General features: G+C 37.6%; 1 protein-coding gene across 1 annotated transcript; it reads left to right on the top strand.

Annotated features, from left to right (window-relative positions):
- Positions 1-1567: 1567 nt before the first annotated feature.
- Positions 1568-10905, top strand: LOC113228378 (toll-like receptor Tollo). The gene is made up of 10 exons (XM_026461654.1): positions 1568-1762; positions 4072-4201; positions 4570-4755; positions 5039-5178; positions 5890-6035; positions 6523-6680; positions 7435-7542; positions 8078-8182; positions 9216-9377; positions 10093-10905. The coding sequence occupies exons 1-10, from the start codon at positions 1638-1640 to the stop codon at positions 10903-10905; spliced, it is 2073 nt and encodes a 690-aa protein (XP_026317439.1). The 5' UTR covers positions 1568-1637.
- Positions 10906-22762: the final 11857 nt, after the last annotated feature.

Here is a 22762-nt window from a genome sequence, read left to right as displayed (position 1 = left end):
AGTAGTTTAGAAGAAATCAAATTTCCTTACTTTGAAAAACTCACAAAGTTGCCGGTAAGTACAGGGGTGCTGGTGAAATTACAGGCACATGGGACTTGTCAACTTATGTAGGGGGACGGGCGCAGTGGCAGTGCCCCTCAGATCTTTGCGATTTAAAGCTCTCAGCGCATTACAACTGTTATGGACAGGCGTGTCGCTTATCATATCGCGGGTATCATAAGAAAAAGACCAAAGTCAATGTGTAATCTTTATTTAATAGATAAGCACATTACATTAAACCTTTTATTGAAATCGGTTGTCGGAAAGTGCGCGAAACCGGATTCATCCCCTAGTTTGCCACCCTTAGAGGTGGAATATATTCTTCAAATTTAAGTGGGACTACAACCGAGGTACCCTCTTCCAACAAAAAAAAAATCATCAAAATCTGTTCACAAATGCCTGAGTTATCGCGTAACATACATACAAAAAAAAACCATACACTCGAATTGAGAACGTACTTTTTTGAAGTCGGTTAAAAAGTGTCTCTTTTTTGTAACCACCCAGCGATGAGCTAACAGGCTCCACACTTAAATTAACTTACAGACCACTAAATTGACTAATTCTAGATTACAAGTTTACACTTAATTATGTACTATGTGTATTATACTACAAACCACGATAATGTCTCTTTAGAACAGCTTTGCATTTCCTTATTTAAAATAGTTATATTTATTAAAGTCTACTGCTCAGTCGTAAGGCAGATTCCCCTGAGAAGAATGAGCACGAAACTCTAGGGGTTGCTCTTTGTAAATAAACATTTGAATACATTTATCATTACAATATTTAATTTAAACATCTTAGATCGAGACTGTCTGCAAGAGATAATAGAGAGGGGCACTACCACGGATTTTTGTCATCTAAGTACTGTAGTCTAAGCTCTACTCTATGAGTAGAAGTACTGGCTGAATGAATATAGATTTGTGTTTAGAATATATTAAAAAAATAGGATAGAAAAAAGAAGAACGTCTTGGCATATCTAGAAGTAGCCTCCATAAGTGAATATGTGAAAAACACAATAAATATCTAGGTATGAAGATAATCCCAGTTTATATTTATAAAGTACCTCTCGCTACGCGACCTGAGCTACGTCGCAGGCTACAGTACGCAGAAGCTGTATAAAGTTTTTATTTCACTATAGTTTTAAACCTCATATATGGTAATGCGAACGGCTCTAACAGCACGTTTCTGTAGGACAAAAATTCTATGAACACCGGCAGATGACGATGATGATGATGTTGTTGTTTGTAAATATACATCTGAATTCTGTAAAATTCTAAATTTAAAGAAAAACCTTTCAGTTTAAGTACTATATTTTACACCACATTTTTATTCTGATGCTGAATAATTACACCGAAATCACATAAGCGGTGTTAACTCTAAGACCACTTATAACAAAACTTTGCTCAGGCAGATCACCTCGAAATTTGACCCAACTACAAATTTTTGTTATAATTGGCCGTTACGCTCTTGTTTGCCCGAAGTATCTTTAAGTCCCCTAGCCAGCAACACCTTTCCATCAATGAACTCCGTGTTTGTCGATTTTATTACAGAAAGTGACCTTCAAACATTGCATTTATCCACACGAAACGTACGAAAGAATGTTGAAGAGTCTCAATGTTGACGTAGACAATTTACCTAAATTTGCGCTGTCAGAACTTTCCATATCTCCTCCATTGCAAGCTCTTTTCTTCGATGGACTTAAGATCATTGGTCTTGAATTAAGGTAACAATAATTTTTACGTGCTTTGTCCGTTGACACATATGATTACTTGCGTTGGCGTTGAGACGCCTGCAACGGTGCCGCTTGATGTGCATACATATAAATGACAAGGGGACAGGAGACGAAGCGGGGAGGGGTGTTGCGATGCGTAATTATAATAAGACATTTATTCATAAGCACGTTTACAATTAAAAGTTTAACAGTTAACAGTTTCGGAAATGTGGACTCTTGTGCCAATGAAAAGGATGCTGCTACATGATGCTTTTCAGGTTCCATCTTCATATATGGATATCCGCTGCTGACAATTGTCATACTTCACAAGAATTACATTTTAAATTTGTAGGACTTGCTTAAAATTAATTTATTATTTCGATGAGCACACGAGTATATATATTACATGTAAATGAACATTAAATATCGGATACAAACGGCACTGGAACAGGTTTCAACTTCTTATATACTTTTTAACTTACTTAGGTGACAAATAAACTAAGAAGAAACTCAAAACAAAAAAACGATTTGCTACGTTATAATGCAAGTGTTATAATGTAAATAAATGGTGTTACCACATGCGATACCACATTGTCCGTGTCGTGTGGCATTCGGTCGTTGAAATCATAGCGCCAGTGTGGCATCGTTCATAGGTGTTTGTGCATTGTTCGCGCCTTGCCTTCGATTGAATGCCATCGCGCACGGGGTCAACTCTCTTTTTCCGTCCGACTTCCGTATAATTAAAAGACAATGTCAAGTATGAAGCTTCATTCGCATCATGCGTATTTTCATTTGGTCGACTACTTTATTTGACAGTAATTGTTTCGGACGGTTGTCGGATGGAGAATGACACAGTACAGGGCCGGCTACCGTTCATCGGGCTGGTCATGCCCGCATAAAATTCAAAAATCTTACCACCTTTCTATAACTAACTTTTCTACATTATACGTGCATTTTCTGGATTCATATCACGAATTCCAAGTAATTACTACTTGAGTGCGCCTTTTAAAGTGCATACCACACTAACCAGAAGAAAAGATGATAATGGACGAGGATGGTCCAAGTATTACAAAAAGATTCGTATGCATTCCTTTTTTTTAATAAAAAGTAAGTGCGCATTTGACCTCCATCTCACCTGATGGAAAGTGATGATGAGGTCGACGATGTAGCATGCACACCTAAATAATGCCTATTCACTTTTGCCTTGAAACAGTCCAAGTTAGGCGTTCGGGGATAAATCCGTAGATAGGGAATGCAACGTAGGGGTGGAATCCCCGCCCACGTCTAGTCCCCCGATGATGGAAAGGGGAAAGCGGAATCAAATTATGCAATTCCATCGCACACTCACCGTGATATATCCTGTAGAACATCGATAAGCAGGCAACTTTACGGCGGTGTTCAAGGCTCTGCAGCTTCGCCTCTACTAATTCCGAGTCACTTATAAGTCTCTTGGCACGCTTGTCTATTGATTCCAAGGTGGCCAGTTGGTATTTAGCAGAACCATCCCATAAGCGGTAGCAGCACTCCATACAAGACGACATGCTTAGTACAGCTGAAGCTGAATTCCGACCTTAAAGATCCAGGTTGTACTATTAGGGAAATACAAAGACCAGTAGAGTTCCACTTTCTATCTGTTCGTATGTATAGGTAATGAACGTTGTCGCAAAGCGACATGCGACCTATTCTGCTCCACCAATATATAGCAGTAGGTATCTCAAATGCTACTATCGCTTATAGCAGGGTTTCTTAATCTGTAGTGCATGGATCCCTAAGGGGTCCGTGTAATGAACGCTGGAGGTTCATGGCAAGCCTACCTACCATAACAAATGCATTAGTATAAAAATTGGGATACAATATGTTGTGGTACTATACGCGTGACCTTTTTGAATTTTCGCACCTGAGCGATGAGCGAAGGAGACGCGTGTCAATGCAGCCCGCGAGCCTTCCTTCTTCTTCATGATTTCGGAAAGGGTCTGAGGGTTTTTCGAAATATTGAGAGGGATCCATGACTAGAAAACGCTTAAGAAACCTTTGCTGATAGTGATGCTGCTGCAATCTGTTACATTTCTTTTAGTTAATATAGACCTTTAATTCAAATTCACCATCAGTAAGCCAACTATTCGTCGAAATACAATGAGCCGAAACACAATAGTAGAATAACTGCTTTGAGATCAGTCTATTGATTTGAGAGTTACAACGCCGCAGACAGAGACTCAAGGGATTCAAACTCCTCGGTTTTTCTGTCGGGTATTAATAAGTATAACATTAATGCCCAAAATTGGAAATACACAGATAATCTAACCCTTAAAGTCCTTTTTCAGGTACTCAGAACACACCCTGATACAACCTCGAGTGTCCGACGACGTTGCCAACTACGTTTCGACAATAAAAGAGTTTCATTTAATCGGTGCCGAATTTCCAACATTACCAAATAACTCTGTACTGGAAATTGTAAGCTTTAGAATATGTTTGTTGTTTAGTTCTTCCAATATTATTAGATAAACTACTAAAAATATCCAGTACTTGTACACGTTTCATACTTAGAAGATTATTTTAGGCAATAGTCAACGACATTGGCTGCCAGTTCAAGGTCATAAAACCATTGATCAATAGACCTTTATTATCAAATGGAAGTATAAATGTTGTTGAACACGGATAAGTAAACAAACTTGCATAAAAATATACAATGCTTTCTAGCTTATCTAGTATAACGTTACAACGAATAGCCTTGGGGAACCTGCAGCTAATAATTCAAGTAGTAACATTAGTAGATTTGAGGAAACATTTTTCTTTTCATAAGAAACTTCATATAATTACAGATGACCCTGGAGAGTGGTATATCAAACAGCGATCTCGGTGGCTGCAGCCATCTCCGGTACCTAGCTCTCATTAACTGGGCTGTACACAGCTTGAACGTGCAGAAGAGCGAAGGCTGGCTTTCCACCTGTCTTAATCTAACTGAACTGGTGTTAGAAGCTCCGTCTATCGACACTGCTTTTCGAGTGGTTTGTTTTAATCATGTTTCAATAGTCATCACGTCTGCTTTATATCTTTTCCTCATATTTTCTATATTGATCCAATTTCTATGGCTCCCTTCAGTGTGAAAGATACAACTGATTAAAAGTTGTTATTTGCGGTCTATGGCTAATCCTCGGACCTCGTATAGTTCTTTATACCGGAACTCACCTTGCAATTGAAAATCGTGAAACTATTCTTGCAAAAGTTTTCGGTTAAATCTTAGACGTTTATTTATTTTGTAGACTAACTTCATTCTTCTGAAAATTTCAGTTAACCAACGCTACCAGTCTTCGTAAATTGGAGATCACTAACCTGCCAAAGAACGTGCATGGTATTGAAATTTCTGTCACCAACGCATTCTACTTGGAAAGCATCAAGATTCATAAATCCACTATAGAACGAATTGTCATGTAAGGTTTACTTTGTCAAATATACCATAATGGTAACTCTGTAACATAACTCCATCACCTATCACGCGTTGACCCAAGACGTGTTAGAGCTTTTCCATTGAGGATAGACACTGATTATTATATGGTTTGAAAACAGGATACCTAAAAATTTTCATGATAGGAAAAAAAAACACAATCTTACCTCGAAATTTTACAAGAAAACCGTAGTATTCAATAGGTTCTTGACATATACCAATGATTTTTTTTAATATCAACTGAATTAAATAGAACACTTAAAGTACACGATATACATTTTTCAAATTGTTTTAATTTCGTCTGTAAAAAAATAAATTCTGAAATAAAGCCCTGCCGCTAGAACCGTGGAATAGAACCGATTCTCTTGTTCCGTTGCACTAGAGGCGATTTTCAAACAAAAATGTGTAGTCTGGGGGGCTACTCTCGATCTCCGTCCGACATCCGTCTGAAACAATTACTGTCAAATAAGTAATATTCGACAAAATTAAAAGACAAGTATCCAGTATGAAGCTTCATTCGCATCACGCGTCTTTTCATTTGGTCAAGTATTAACATCCTCTGGTGTGCCATTGTCCGTACATAATTCCTTCAATGTAGTTTGTATTATTTTTATGACGATAAAACCATTGTTACTTATGATCAGACCTTATATTACCAAGGGTAAAAGGGCTTTAGCAAAAACAAAATTTATTTCAGAAACAAAAATTTTCCGCTAGTAGCAGACATAGATTTCTCGGACAATGATTTATGGAACGCTTTTCACATTAATAAGATGATGCTACATGTACGGCTTCTCACGAACGCCACTTTATCCAATAACCCAAGGTTGGACCTCTGCACAGGTGAGCTTTTATCATAATAAGCACCGATAACTCGAGAGGACTGCTAATTTCCATACTACAGATTGTAGTTCTGGAATCTGGACGGCGATAATGGGTTATAATAAGCAATTAACCAGGATTCAACCGATAGAAAGAGATTTTATTGTTGAACACAATAAAGTAACATGATACTTTTTCACACACATAAACTAGAAGAAGTACATTAGCGCCATAAGTATCAGACTCTTAAAATATACTAGATTATGGTTAACTTTTAAGGCTTAGTATAGGTAAATTTAAAATGTATACTGTTATCAACACTGGAATCCCAAAAAATTCTAAAACGCACTCATTTCTATATCAATGCCAATGCAATGCAAGGAAATTGCCAGCCTTTGAGTCTTTCCTCCGTCCTGTTATGAGATGCAGCCAACTTTATATACGGTCCTAAATCTACCTGTTTCACTTAAATGTAGTGTTTTTTTTTTTAATCTAGTTGTTATTTCAGCACAACCATCAAGTGATGACCCTTGGGAATTATGGATGCCTAATTTAAAAAGACTAGTGGCGACCCATACTGCAACCACTAGCATGTGTTTTCAAAACTTACAAAGTGTATCACTTGTACTTCTTGACTTGTCATATTGCAAAATCAACGCATTAGATGTAAGTATCATTTTACTTTCTTATTTTAGTGTGCCGTTTCCTACGAAGGTTGGCGACCACCATGGCTCTGCTCATTTTTTTTGCTATCGCACGAAAGACGGAACGTGTGCTAAGGTTAAACCAGTCTCTCAGATTCTTTAACCGCGAGGTTTCCGTTCTGCCACGACTACTTTTCCTTGGATCTTCCTTTGCATTATTAGTCAAGGAATTCGATATCTATTGTCTCCTCATTACGTGGCCAAAATTATAACTTCCTTTCTTTTACAGTTCCGAGTATTTCCACCATTTTTCCCCTTTGATGCCCCTTTGGATCTCAACATTGGTGACCCTTTGGACAAGATAAGCATACGTCATTTTACAGACGTATTTCGTTCAGTGTTAAAGATAGTTCCAAAGTTGTATTCCACTGACTGCTTTAAATATGAATACATCGCCGCACCTACTCTCAGTTGACTACGCTAGGATTACAAAATTTCATGTAATACGAAACAGCAAATAATTAATTAGCCTTCTTTATTCGTATCTATTTACCCATATCAATGTCTATAAGTACGGGCATCATCATTACTACGTCTTTAAAGTGTATAAACGACCTTGAGCTAATTTTGGTTTGTGATATTGTTAATAGGGTCATGGATTGGTGGAGAGTTTTACTTAGCTTTCGTATAGGTCCTTTTGTACCAGATACCTTTTACTAGGTCTTTTTAAGGATTTCATCTGTCATTAATCTACTTGCACAATATCCTTCTGATAGTTCACAGGATTGCCGAGATTCAACAGCAGCCAACTAGAGCTTCGTTTAAATCACAACGCCATTGAACGGGTGTCGTTTGAGCATGCTGATTACAACAAATTACTACAGGTACTATCCGTATTAAACCGTTAGACCCACTTAGGTTCTTAACTTCTTAGTCTTAGGTACATGAAATTCTAAAGCATGGTGATGTACCAAAAAGTCCCAACCAGCTATGTAACTGTAGCATAATATATCTTCCTTACGAAACCGCATATCCTGCAGAGCGTGTATGGCTTGTTACTTCACTTCCTTGCTGCTTCTATTTTTATGGTATGGAATGGTATATTATGGAGTGGTATGGTATGGTGTGACGGGTTTGTATTCGCAACTCAACGTCCGGGCGCCTATTTTGCGTGTGGTGGGTGCAGGGTCCTTATTGTACCACCCAAGCTCCTATAGGAATCTCAGCAACTTCCTAGGTTTGCTGAACACTTCGGTGAGTGAGCTCTTTACTCGGTATTTCGCCCTGTAGTTGGCCACGCTGCTTGTATTATTCATGATTCTTTACGAATGAAATCAATTTGGTTATAGTCTACTACTCTGACAAATTATTGTATTTCACAAGTATGTCTTTAATTTCCAATATTATTTTCGTGCACAGAACAGAATTATGGATCAGCCACGCGAATTAAGTCTACGTGAATTACATCTACAGGGAAATCGTATCAAGGAATTCACCGCCAACGGCATACCCGACAAACTAAAGGTTTGTATTTTATCAATTCGTTTTTTCCAATTGATAATTATTTGCTGATATATATATCAATCAATTAATTGCATGTTAGAACCCTAATAATGTGAATGGATAGTTGTTATTTACTATCGATTATTAAAAGATCTTTCATAAATATAGAGTGTGTGCGTTATTAAATAACACAACACAATGATGTTTTTGATGATCTTAAAGGTAAAAATAGAGAATCTAATGAGTCGAAACAAATAGAACGCAATCAACACTGGTAGTCTTATAAACTCGTAAAACCCTAGACACAAAGAAAATGGGAGTTGTACGTTTGAAACTTTCCCTGTGTCTATCAGTATGCCCACTGTGGCATCATCTCCCGAACAGATGACTGATCTCAAACAGCTTTTTCTATTTGAAGGCTGATTTAATCACGATGGCTCTTAGCTATGTTTGATGAACATCGGTTCAGTTGTTTAAATATCGTCAGCTCTTTTCTCAGTTAGTTTAACGATGAATACCAATTTATTTTACTTTCAGTTGTTCCATTGATCTAAAATTTGGTACACAATGGAAATCTGATGACGTTCCAATAATATATTAACTACCTAACTTTTCAACCACTTACTCTAGAACTATCGTGTTTAGGCTCATTGCATTGGTCTCCACGAGAGAAAGAGAGAGTCATTGTTTCGTATCAGGAGTTTCTCAAATTCAATATTCTTATTAGTTTCGCTTTATGAAGATAATTATACATTGTCTTCTTCTCGTCTAGTAAATACCACGTACACAACATAGGTACACGGGTTCAATTTTACAATGAGATATAAGTGAGATCTTAAGCTAATGCACCCGAATTCAAAGAATACGTAAAATTCGAGACACTACTATGTTTCATAAATACTGCAGTCAAAATTTATCTCACCGTGCTATTAGTTTCAAAATCCAACTCTTTGACGCATTTTTTGGATAAGTGGAACACCCTACGCAATATCAAGTCCTGTGAGACTTCTATGGAGTTCTTGTTTTTATTAACTTACTAATTGTTTGATTTCAGTTCTTAGACTTAAGTTTCAATCGCATCTCTTACATCGACAACATGACAGCAACCGCGCTGTTTTCATCAAAAGGGAGACGCATCAAGCTAGCTGGTAACAGCTTCATGTGCAACTGTCAGAACCAGGCTTTTCTTATTATCTTAAATGACAATAAGGAGCAGGTAATTATTTTCTACAATGTCGTAGTTTAAATTATGGAAGCTGTGACATTGTATTAGTTTAATATAGATAACGAATTCACAAGTGTCTATATATTGCAGTTTTTTTAATCTAATCGGATCAAGATTTGTATAATACTGTCTGGTAACAACTCGAGATTCCAGGCCAATAAAAAATGTTTCAAAAGCACTCAGTTACAAATTTAAAGCCCACTTTACTGCAGGGTAGTTTCTTACTACATACTTAGATTCATTAAAATACTTGTAAATGAAAACATAAGTGATGGGACGAAAAAGCGTGCGCTTGATGGTAACCTACACGACTGTGAGTAATAGAAAGACAAAAAGAAAGAAACTTTTATTCAGTGCCATTAATTTTAAATTGTACTTACAAAATAAACAAAAATAAATTAAAACTAAAATTCAGATACTGAATGGGCACCACTCAGCATATGCCGTGGCTGAGAACAGCCACGGCCCTGGTATTACGCGGAGCCCATGGAGTGCGTCACGGGCGCACCAAACAAACCCACACACTGACATTTCTATGTACGCAATCAAATACACACAATTAACAAATAGTGTGTTGTGTCATAAATAATAAAAATGTGAGATGCTTACCCAAATTTATGCATCATATTCATAATTTACGACATATTCATATTTTATTAATATGCTAATGAAAATATTTGAAATCTGCGACCGTGTTTTCTTTCAGGTGGATGACTACAACAAACTCGTCTGCAAAGAAGACGGAACTTTAATAAGTAATTTTACTGCCTCTGCGTTCTGTGTTATTGAAGAACAGCCGCAATTAGCATTTGTCAATATCTTACTCCCAATCTTACTCGCTGTCGTAGTCTTGACCATCTTAGCTATATCTGTATATTTACGATACGGAGTAGCCATTAAGAACTTCCTATATACTAGAGGTTTGTGTCTATTCTGTTTGAAAGAAGAGCTGTTGGACGAGAACCGTCCGTTTGACATTTTTATCTCTTTCTCCCACGAAGATGAAGACTATGTCTTGAATAAGTTACTGCCGATGTTAGAAAAGGAAAACTATAAAGCGTGCGTTCATATGCGAAATTGGATTATTGGTGAGTGGATTCCGAAGCAAATTTCGGTGTCGATAGAAGTATCGCGGCGTACGTTAATAGTTCTGTCCAGAAAGTTTGTGAAGTCCTTGTGGGGGATGTTGGAGTTCCGCATGGCACATGCGAGTATGCTGCATGAGGGTCGGGCGAGGTTGATCGTTGTGGTGTTGGATGATGTTGTGAAGGAGGAGCAATTGGACCCTGAGCTGAGGAACTATCTCCGGACCAACACGTATTTAGAGACGAGCGATCCGTGGTTTTGGGAAAGATTGCGGTCTGCGCTACCGCGACGAGGACGATCTCGACTCGAGAAAAATCAGCGAGTGCCAATAGATGTCGCTAATGAGTTTGGACCATATGGAGCTGTTATGCCCGTTGTTCAAAAGGACTTTATTGACTCTAGCGTATTATCTAATGGATTAAGCGAGTCTTGAGACACGCGATGCATTTAAGTACACTCTAAAGATATTTATTTTATTGGATATCATGATGTTTAATACCATGATATTCATATTTTTCTTGAAAACACTGAACTAGTTTGTTATTATTATCGATACAAAAATATCGAACAAACACAAAGAAAAATTCCTTCGATTCCGCTGAACTTGAATCAGCTTTTGTTTGTAGAAAGTAATTTTTGCTGGTATTTGTTTGATCTTTGTATTAGTCATACACTGTAAGGATTTTAAGTCTTAATATCAAAGCCAAAGATTGTAAACTTAACATTAAATATTTTATTTAAATTAAAAATAAATTAAAACATTTATAATTAATTTATTTTAAAATTTACATGTAAAGGAAACAGACACATAAGTAAAAAAACAAGGTTTTCGCAGGGGTATTTAGCCGCTCACGCGATGCGCTCCTCCTACCGCAAAATGGCGGCTATTTGGTTTCACAATTTAGAAAAGCATTCAGTTTAAATACAAGTTTTTATAAATAAAAATTATTATTCTGCATTGCTAAATAAACCCTCCGTATTACCAACAAAAACATCTCAAATAAAATGCAGTAATTCACCGCAATTCCTGCACTTAAAAAGCACTAATGAAATTTTTGGTGTACTTGGATAAATATGATAATATTCCGTTTGAGTGGTTCTAACGTTTACCATAAAATTACTCCTTAAAGTATAGTTTATAAACATTTATATTCTGGGTAAACTTAAAAAACGCTACTTACGGTAAGCTTTCAATAAATAAACACGGAAATCACCAGCTCAAACAATAACACACACAATTGTCGTGACCTATTTTTGAAGTGGTTTATTTTTTTTAAATGACAGACCCAGGCAATAAAAACTTTATGGTTTGCTAGAGTAGTTACCGAAATAGCAATTAATATTAGTTCTTTTACCTGTTATAACTTCGATATCCGATAAATCAGTATAAAATCATCACCGGCACCTCTAGGTGTGGTATGCGTCTACGGCTGCATGTATCGCGTGAGTGGATAAAGAGAGCAGAAGCGGACAGGAGTTATTCGAACTCGACTCGTCTTCAAGTAATGTCACAACAGAAACATTTATATTTTTATCACATTATAACATACGAAGACATTGAAGAAGTAAAAAGCTAGGCACCTATCCAGTGAATGAATACTACAAGAATGAGACGTGCAAGACAAGATCACATAATCGACCCCGAAGTAATGTCTAATAGGGAGCAAAACAAGAGAAATTTAGACCAACTGGACCAACTTCAGGCAAGACCAACTAACCACTAAGTCCTGGACCAGAGGAGACAGCGGTATGCGAGTCAAATGGCGACATATAAGACTTAGAAATTACTCCAAAGGAACAGAAATTGGAGGGAGACCTGAAGATGACAATGAAAACGTGAAAAGCATACCTAGACTCGGTACCTATGGAGATAGTGACGAAGATAAAATATCAGTATCTTATGGAGGACCTTATAAACTCATCGTTGTCCATCAGGGAACAAGAAGATGGCATTGGCACCTCGTTTACATATCTGTTAATAAACCGTGGGGATACTCTCGACTGGGAAAAATTATTCGAAGCAGAACCAACAAAAATTCATGTATTAACTACCTGTCTTGTATACATGAGTACCTTTATTCCGGGAATGCTCGTCAAGTGTTAGGAGATATTTTCAGCGACGAAATTGTTGAAACTTGTCAATGTACCTGCCATTCGCGTGGTATGGGCGGCACTGGGTGGTAGAAAGAAAACTACGAGGCTCCTACAAACTCCAATATTTCACCCAAAAAGCACATTTCAAGGAAAACTCACGCAAATTGTGGATGCTCAGTCTAAATTTCAATATACAGGGTGACTTTTAAAATACTAACAACCGGGCAGGACTATATTTCTAGCATTATAAATAACAACTTTGTCCCATGACTTTTAATAACTCATGAAGTGCATTATATAAAAATTGGTATACAATATGTGGTTAAATAGGTCCTGTGCGCGTGAGCTTTTTGATATTTCGCACACGAGAGACGAGCGAGGGAGACGCGCGTCATTGCATCCCGCGAGCCTTTCTTCTTCTTCATCTTTTCGGGAAGGGTCCGTGAGTTCTTTGAAATTTTGAGAAGGCTAGATTAGAAGGCTAAGAAAGCCTGATCTAAACGGTGATAACTCTGCGCAAGACGCAGGATGAGTGTGGGACTCGTCGGACAGGATGCTTGCGCGTTTGAACTTACCTACTAAGTTAAGTACTACCAAATACAGATCTGACGACGACGACGACCAAGTGTCAGATAGACTGACACAAATTTAAAAGTATGTTTTTGGTACAATTATTAAGTTTTGTAAAAAAAGTCGTGGAACAAAGTTGTTGTTTATGATATTAGTATAGTATAATCCTGCAAAGTTGTTAATATTTAAAAAATATTCTTCCACGACTTCTGCGATGATCATGACTACTCTCATTTTTGAAGTTTTTTCACTCAAAGCTATAAATTGCAAAGATCTTAGGGACACTGCCATTGCACCCGTCACCATGAGACATAAGTTGACAAGCCATATGTGCCCACGGAAGACAAAAAACAATGGAAGTGCCATAAGCCTCGATTACTATCAGAACCGATGTCGCCAAAACTCACAGATTCTTAATTTGAAAACAAAATCTTGATATTCATTGGTCGTAGTTTCAAATTTAAAAAGAAATAACAAATTCTGTATTGTTAATATAAATTAAACTTTACCTATTATTGCAAGTTACGACGTTTTGATATTAAATTGAAATTTCAATCAATGTCCTGCTGTCTAGCGGTTAATTGCCGAACCACGATGAATTGGAGTTATTTATTTAGTTCTTCAAAAATACGTGACCATATTGCAGGGTTACAAGCTTTACTTTCGTTTATTGTAACAAAAAAACTATTTCGATAAACAGAAAATTGAAAATTTATTAAAGTAAGACTTGCCGATGATATGAAATACCATCACGTGTAATATTTTTCTTGCGACTATCACGTTTGTACTCCAAAACAGCAATAAGGCATTTTTCTACGATTTTATACCATAGGTCCTAAGAGACTTATAGTTGGCACGCGTGTAAGGCTAACTAATCACTTCTACGGCATTTTTTGTTCTGTGCCTATAATTTCACCAGCACCCTTACCCTCCAAAACCGGAACACAGTAATGCTCACATTACTGCTTGGCGGCAAACATAGGTAAGGTGGCAGTACTTTCCTAGATGAACTCTTTCGCAAGAAGCTCTACTGCTATTAAAAAAAGCTGCCGCACGACAGAGGTAACGTGTGCTAAGTTGGAATCAGTATCTCACATTCTTCAACCACAAGGTTTTCCTTCTGCTTCACTTGGATTTTCCCCTGCATTATTAGTTGAAGAACCCGGTATCCATTGCCCCTTATTACGTGGCTAATATACTGCAGCTTCCTTTACAGTTATTTTTAAAAAAACCCTGTATAAATAGAATCAGCAATATTACGAAAGGCGAAAAGTTCTAGCGTGCGGTATTACAAGGTATTGTTTGTCAATAAAGATGATCCAGTTTCCGAAATCGATGGTTTAACAGCTGTAATTGAATTAAGCCCCGATTGTTAAAGAAACAGCGCAGCCTGGTCACGATTAGCGATGGTCACGAGATCTTTGTTAGGTAACCGTTATTGGTCACTTTTATTTGGGTTATTGTGGTTTGGAGTTCCTTACGTTAAGATGCTCAGCGGGGTACCGGCACTACTGAATATTTTCCAATTTTGTTTACAAATCAACTCTGTTAAACGGTGAAGAAAAAACACCTTTCCGAATTCAATATCGTCTGTGAACTGGCAATCGGTACTATCTCAATTTTGACAACTTTACGTGTGAACAAAACAATTGTTTGCGTTTTTTATACAGCATCTGGTTTACAAATACGTAGTTTTTAAATATTTTTATCACACAGGTATGTATGTACACTATGTATTTTTATTTTATAAACAACTCTGTACAAATGACGCAAACATTTTTTTCTTCATCCTATAAAGTTGTCAAAATTTAGATAGTACCGGTTGGCGGTTCACAAACGATGTTTTACAGAAGGTTTAACGATAATACACAATTTTTTTTTTTAACTTATTGGAAGCCTAACGGCTATCATACAGAGTAAAAACTTAAATATTAATGGACAACCAACTATAGGTTCTCACCTATAGGCATATATTAAGTTGATTATTGAGCATTAAATTATAACTAGGTATGTAATATAATCAATAAAATAAAATACAATAAAATCCTTTGCGTGATATACTTTAAAAAGATTATAAAAAAACCAAATACGTACTTAAAATACTATTTTAAAAAGTGAATTTTTATTTCCACTAATTTCTTTTTGGATTTTGTACTCTTTCAAACGCATATAAAATGTGTGGAGGCTGTGGTGGATGCTGTCGTGGATGCTGCGGCGGATGCGGTGGTTGTTGCTGTCCTTGCATAACCATATACACGTGCTGTACTAAGATTTGTTAGAGCAGCTAGCCGAGCATAGTCCCGAGTCATGGCCTCTACGGAGAGCGGTGGACGCGTAGATTATATATTAGAAGTACAGATATTAGAAGTACAATTGATGTGGAAATAAAGTAATAAATAAATAATATAGGCAATTTACTAATAACACGCTTTACCGATGCAACACTAGTATTAAAAAGGACAATATCAATAAATAAATAAATATTAGACAACATTACATACGTTGCTTTGGCCCCAAAGTAAGTAAGTAAAGCACTTGTGTTATGGAAATCGGGAACAACGACGGTACCACAAACACCCAAACCCGAGACAATATAGAAAATTTAGTTTCTATATTGACCCAGTTGGGGATCGAACCCGGGACCTCAAAGGACGGCGATACCATGAAAACCGGTGTGTAAGTTACTCGACCACAGAGGTAGTAAAATTATAATAATAATATTGATTATAATGAATATTATGACGTTTTACTACCTTGATATTCGTTTGTTTTTCATGAAATTAGACCACTAGTTTCATTGACTTACAATTATATGGACGTCGGGTCCGCGCTAAAAAGTGTCCGAACTTATAGGGCGTTAAAATCGTATACAGAGCGTCATTCACGCTTTAGTCTTCGTTTGTTCGACTGACAGCGAAGAAAGCAAAATTAGACAGTACTGCGATGACATTACAATTTAAATTCAACGTTTTAGCTTTTTCATATTACTTGACATGTCACTACGTTTAAATAGGTTTACTTGGGACATTTTTTTCGTGGTTTTTGTATTAGACCCGTCGTCCATTTATTTGTAAGTCAATGACTAGTTTGTTATAATTATTAATACAAAGATATACAGGGTGTAATCGTTAAGTGTGCCCAGGTGGTTATTTGATAAATCTAAGAGATATGAATAAGATTTGAACTGATGTCCAAAGTATGAAAAAACTTTTTATTAAATTTAACCAACTTCTTCTGTCCCGATTTTTGTCCTCCCATACAGTGAAATGATCCCTACATAAAACTGAATCGATCAGTACTAAAAAAATTATACATTTTATTCATTTTTGTGGACAACTCACACTTGACCAAATAATTGACAATATCATTATATTTTGAGTCAGTTAAAAGATAGTTTCACTATCTTTCTTACTTTCTTTATATCAGTTTTGTCATCTCTTATTGTTATCTCCTACAGTAGGAAAACTAAAGCCTCTCTACGAATGTCATATTAAATGTGTGGGATATAAAGATTTTTTTATAAGAGATATCAATAAGCTTTAATATAATAATATTACACCCTGTATACAAAGATAATTATTGTATTAAAGTCAAAAGGCACTAAGCGAGTTTATAATTGCATAAAGTAACTTTTTTGGCGCATGTGATACTCGAAAATATTTGGCATCATGTATATTGATTCAGAACGTTTAGAGGTTAATTTACATAATTTAAAATCAGATCAATTTATAAACAAATAATACTTTACGGAACCATCAAAGTATTGTCTGTTAATCAATCGTTTGTCAGAAGAAAGGCGTGAATAACGATTGTCAAGAAATCATCAGATTGAAAGGAATCAATAGAGTCGTGGTTTCCTATATCGGATATTACAAGACGTTTTCAAATAACTGAATTGTATAGGTTTATTCGTGATTTTAACTGAAACGTTCATTTAAATTTATCTTAAATATAGAAGACTCATTTTTTATTCCAACAAAGGAACTTACGATTTGGTGGAGTCAAGAAAGATATTTCTAATTTTTCCAAACACTCGTAACGGTTTTCTGCAATCTAAAGTCTTAGTCTAAAGTCATCAAAGCCGTTTTGAAGAATGTCGACTACGCATTGTCACTTTTTTTAATTAAAAAGTAAGAACGCATTGACTTCCATCTCACCTGATGGGAAGGGACGATGAAGTCGACGATGGAGCGGGCACACTAAAATAAACCGTTCAGAGAACAAGTCTGCAGGCTGAGAATTCCACTCCATATGTCGTTCGACATATAAATGTGGAAGCGAAATGCTTCGAGCGAATCTTTGGACTATCTACAACATACGAGTGGAACCCCAGCCTATATCTGGTCCCCCGATGATGGAAAGGGGAAGGCGGAATTAATTCTTGCAATTCCCTTGCACACTCTCCGTGATATATTCTGTAGTATACCGATAAGCAGGCAACATTACGGCGGTGTTCAAGGCTCTGCAGCTTCACTTCTATTAATTCTAAATCGCCTATAAGCCTCTTGGCATGCTTTTCACCTAACTCCAAGGCCAGTTGGTATTTAGCAGAACCATCACATACGTGGCTGCAAACAATACACGACCGGCACTGACTTACAAATAAATGGACGACGGGTCTAATACAAAAACCACGAAAAAAATGTCCCAAGTCAACCTATTCGAAATTTAAATTGTAATGTCATCGCAGTATCGCGGTGTCAGTCGAACAAATGAAGACTAAAGCGGAGTTTGACGCTCTGTATACGATTTTAACGCCTTACAAGTGCGGACACTTTTTAGCGCGGACCCGACGTCCATAATTGTAAGTCAATGACGACCGGACTTGTGCTTGGTATAGATGAAGCAACTGCTCCGGTATGAAGTAACGCTGTACCCATAGATATATATTTTGGCCATAGATTCTATGTAACTACCGAAGTTCAAATAAATCCTAAGTAATATAAATTCAGAGGTATTTAAGATTGTCAACAGTGTCTAAAGTGAAAGAGGTAAGTCAGAAGCTCAGCAAGAGTCCCTACAATCCATACACAACACAGTGAGTAGTTGTGTCGTGATATGTCAGATCCAGAGATAGGCAGTGGTTTATTACCCAATCGATTCGCTCGGGTTTTAACAAAGTTTTTAACCAAAGCCGGGTTTTAACCCTTTTCAGCCCAAAATCGTGGGCAAAAACGGCGAATACATTTCCATACTTATTACAATTTGTTTTATTTCCGTACTTATTACAAATTTCGATGTGGTTTGATGTTTTAGAAGAAAAAGAGCCGCCAATAACACAATACTTACTCACTTTGCATTACAGTGGTTTCTCACTGTTAAGGATGCACATTACAATTCGATTGTTATGAAAATCAATTATAATAATAATAATAATAATAATAATAATAACGCTCACAACACTCAACATAGCCCCGCACTAGGGAAACCCTGTGTCGCGGGTGCCATGGACACACACATAGACAACCACAAATTACACCCAAACTCACGAGAGAAATAAATGTAGGCCATACAAATATTTCTCCCGGCCCGGGAATCGAACCTGGGACCTCTGCGTGGCAGTCCGGCATGGTAACCGTTCGGCCACGGAGGCAGTTAAATTAAAAAATTAAAGTTTATACGATCTAATGATTTTTTATACATTCAAGAAGCGGTTACAACAATAATAATAAAACCAGAAATGGTTTCACGTGTGGATACAGTGATTGTGGCTTGTCGGAAAAACTTGAGTGACAATAGTATCCCACAAGTAATCGAGATCATGGTGTAGTTGGGTATTTAGTACCTATTGGCACACCAGATGTCGCGACGAGTGCCACATAGCTGTTTTTGTAACAAATTTGCTTTACATTGACAAAATGCAATTTGTCCAATCTAATCAAATTTCTAGTGATAACAAACTAATCGACTAGATGGCACTTATTGCACGAGATTTTTATGGATAATGCAGGTTATTCTCTTTTTGGAGGATTTGCACCATCTACCCATATTAGGAAGCGTTAACTTATAAATTAGTTCGTAAAATACATTGACACGCATATTTCTCGAAGTTGTGATAATAATTTTAGCACATGATAAATATTTTAATAATATTGCATGGAAAAAAAACTGACTTCTTTATTATTTATTTATGATATTATAAACTACTTATTCGAGGCTATCCATCAGCGCCATCTAAAAGAAAGAGTTCGTGGAGGGTAGTACTGCCAGATTACCTATTTCTGCCGCCAAGCAGTAATGTCATCATTACTTTGTTCCGGTAAGGGTGCTGGACAAATTACAGGCACATAGGAGTTGTCAACTTATGTCTCAGGGTGACGGGCGCAATAGTAGTGCTCCTCAGATCTTTGCAATTTAAAGCTCTGAGTGGCACTGTAATTGATCTGTCGCTTACCATCAGGCGCGCGACTTGTTCGTCCCGACGCTTGATGTAACAAATAAAGAGAATTTTGAACTTTTTCATAGTTAGTAGTAGGTAGTATGGAGATTGGCAGCCCTTACTGGATTTAAATAAGTTTAATTTTTTTTCAAATAAAGGCATTTATACTATAGGTCTAATTTCGTTTAATAATTACATCCAATCAAGAGTATATTTATTATAAACTGCCTCCGTGGCCGAACGGTTACCATGCCGGACTGCCACGCAGAGGTCCTAGGTTCGATTCCCGGGCCGGGAGAAATATTTGTATGGCCTACATTTATTTCTCTCGTGAATTTGGGTATAATTTGTGATTGTCTATGTGTGTGTCCATGGCACCCGCGACACAGGGTTTCCCTAGTGCGGGGCTATGTTGCGTGTGTGCGTTATTATTATTATTATCTTAGTAGTGTAATGTAAGATTAGTTTGCAAGTGTGTGAGAGTGGCGACACCGGTTTGGATACTATGGCCGCTTGATACCATTTCCACTAGTTTCTTATTCCGTGATTTCTAGTATATATCCAGAAATAGAGACGAAATCTCATGTAATTTGTTAGAAAACTATTCAGCCATAACATTGCGGTGACAACTGCGATCCGATTGGACAGCCCGAATTCAAAACTATTGACGGGTGCCGTCAATTGTTTCACTTCAAAACGACTAGTTTAACTTGAGCTTTGCTATAATAGACGAAAATTGAAAAATTACATATTTAATTACCGATGAAATGTGATTCCGCTGTTTTGCTATTTTTCCCACACCACCGAATGGAACAGCCCCCCCGTAATTAATTAGAGATATTATCTTTATTACAATAAATACAGAATATTTTTGGGATATACGGAGACGTACATACAGGTCAGTTCTTGACGCTGTACTATTTCACCTTTCTAATTTGTCATTTCAGTGCAAACCAGAGTTGATTAAAAGTGATATAAGTCCCATTTGCCTGATAAGTTCCCAGGGACGGATGACCCTTATTTCGTCTGTATTTCTGGTTATATACTCGGTGTTCCGTGATGACGATGAAGTTGATGGTTCTTTGGTGGAAGTAGCTGCCTGCCTTTTGACTGAAGGCTTCAGATTTAATGTTTAGTATTTTATTGTAAAAATTCTCGAGGAAATTGCCATATGTCACTCATAATCAAAGATGGCGGTTCTCCAAAGATGGCGCCACATCATGTATGTAATACAAAAGTTTATTAGTGTTGACTATAAGTCCGTTAAATGAAAAGCAAACGTGAGTTAATCGCTTGATCTGCCATACTAGCGAAGATATCACAGCTACAGGGCGATCCAGTTTTAGAACAGCGCTAACGGGCGTTCTTAACCGTGTACACAGAGATAAAATTTAAATTATTGTTTATTCGATACTGTGTGAAGTACGGAATTAAAACTTACTGGATGTGATACCAAGGACATTATGTTTTGTAGTGAAACTACGCATCTCACTCGAATCCTGTCGTTAATGTCATCTTCTTTAATTTGCGTTCCTGGAAAATGCAGTTCCTTTTTCTAATTATGAATAGATTTTAACTATTACGGTTTCTACGTACATATATATATATAGCAAGTAGAGGACTGTATGCTATTAGGAGACCTACCAAACATTTTAAGGATGCCTTTAGCGTGCAGACGCTGGCGGTCATATTTTTGTTATAGACAAATGATTTTCACAAGAAAATGAGTGTGGTTAGCTACAATCACGTTTGCAAACAACCACTTATGGGTCCGATGAGGATTTTTTTAATATAAAAAATAAGTGCACATTTGACCTCCATGTCACCTGAAGAAAATTGACGATGAGGTCGAGGATGTAGCATGCACACCTAAATAATGCCTATTCAATCTCGCCTTGAAAAGGTCCAAGTTATAGTGTTCGGGGAACAAGTCTGCAGGCAGGGAATTCCACTCCCTAGCCGCTCGCCATACAAATGTGGAAGCGAAACGTTTCGTGCGGATCTGGAGAATATCCACAACATTGGGGTGGAACCGCCCACGTCTAGTCTCCCGATGATGGAAAGGGGAAGGCGGAATCAAATTATGCAATTCCATCGCACACTCTCCTTGATAGATCCAGTAGAATATCGATAAGCTGGCAACTCTACGGCGGTGTTCAAGGCTTTGCAGCTTCGCTTCTGCTAAATTTCAAGTCACCTATAAGCCTCTTAGCACGCTTGTCTATTGAATCCAAGGTGGCCAGTTGGTATTTAGCAGAGCCATCCCATAAGTGGCAGCAGTACTCTATACACGACCGGACTTGTGCTTGAAACAGCTGAAGCAACTGTCCCGGTGTGAAGTAACGCCTTACCTTGGAAAGGATGCCAAGCTTCTTGGCTGCATTTTTGGCCATGGATTCAATGTATCTGCCGAAGTTCAGATTGGACGATAGGTCCATTCCAAGTAAGTGAAGACGGTCGGCTATCGTTATGGATATATCACGGAAAGTCGGAGTCAGGTGAAAGGAACTCCGTTTGGTGGAGAAAAGAAACGCCAAATTTAAACGACCAACCATGGACTCTCGATAAGACTGGATTTCTTCTCCACTGACCCTTGCATTGGTCAAGTACCTATCCACAACTGTGCTGTCATCAGCATACCCAAAGGTACCTGGAATCAACACAATCGTTTATATGCAGCAGAAAGAGGGTTGCAGACAGTAGTATCTATCGCCCGATGTTAGGAAGAGTAAGCCTTCTAAGACCACTCGAATCGAATGTCGAATCAAGAAATCCGAAATCCAATTGGGAAGGTCAGTGGGAAGCCCATAAGAGGGATGCTTGCTTAAAAGGCTTGCGTGCCAGACCCTGTCAAAGGCCTTAGAAATGTCTAAAGACACTGCAATGGCTTCGCCATGCCCTTCTATAGCCTCGCTCCATAAGTGAGAGGCGTACACAAGAAGATCCCCAGTAGATCGCCCTCTTCGGAAACCCTTACTGGCGATCACTGAGGAGATCGTTATCTATAAGGTACGACAGGAGACGGTTGTTAAGTACACGTTTCATAGTCTTGCAGAGTATGGAATTAACTGAGATAGGTCTATAGTTGACAGGGTCAGCTCTCCTTCCTTTTTTAAGCACTTGTTGCACATTTGCAAGCTTCCACGACTTGGGAACTACACCAGTCTCAAGTAAGAGCCGATACAGGCGTGTGAATAGGAGACAACTCAGGCGCACAGTTACGCAGGACTATTGCTGGAATTCCATA

This window comes from Hyposmocoma kahamanoa, unplaced genomic scaffold (assembly GCF_003589595.1).
Source record: "Hyposmocoma kahamanoa isolate Upper Pololo Valley unplaced genomic scaffold, ASM358959v1 230, whole genome shotgun sequence".
Taxonomy (NCBI): Eukaryota; Metazoa; Arthropoda; class Insecta; order Lepidoptera; family Cosmopterigidae; genus Hyposmocoma; species Hyposmocoma kahamanoa.
This window is presented reverse-complemented; position numbering and strand designations above follow the sequence as displayed.

Coding starts and splice junctions, on each gene's coding strand:
- LOC113228378 (XM_026461654.1), top strand. CDS start 1,638: ATGTTGAAGAGTCTCAATGTTGACGTAGACAATTTACCTAAATTTGCG. Junction 1,763..4,071: donor ATCATTGGTCTTGAATTAAG/GTAACAATAATT, acceptor GTCCTTTTTCAG/GTACTCAGAACACACCCTGA. Junction 7,543..8,077: donor ATTACAACAAATTACTACAG/GTACTATCCGTA, acceptor TTTCGTGCACAG/AACAGAATTATGGATCAGCC.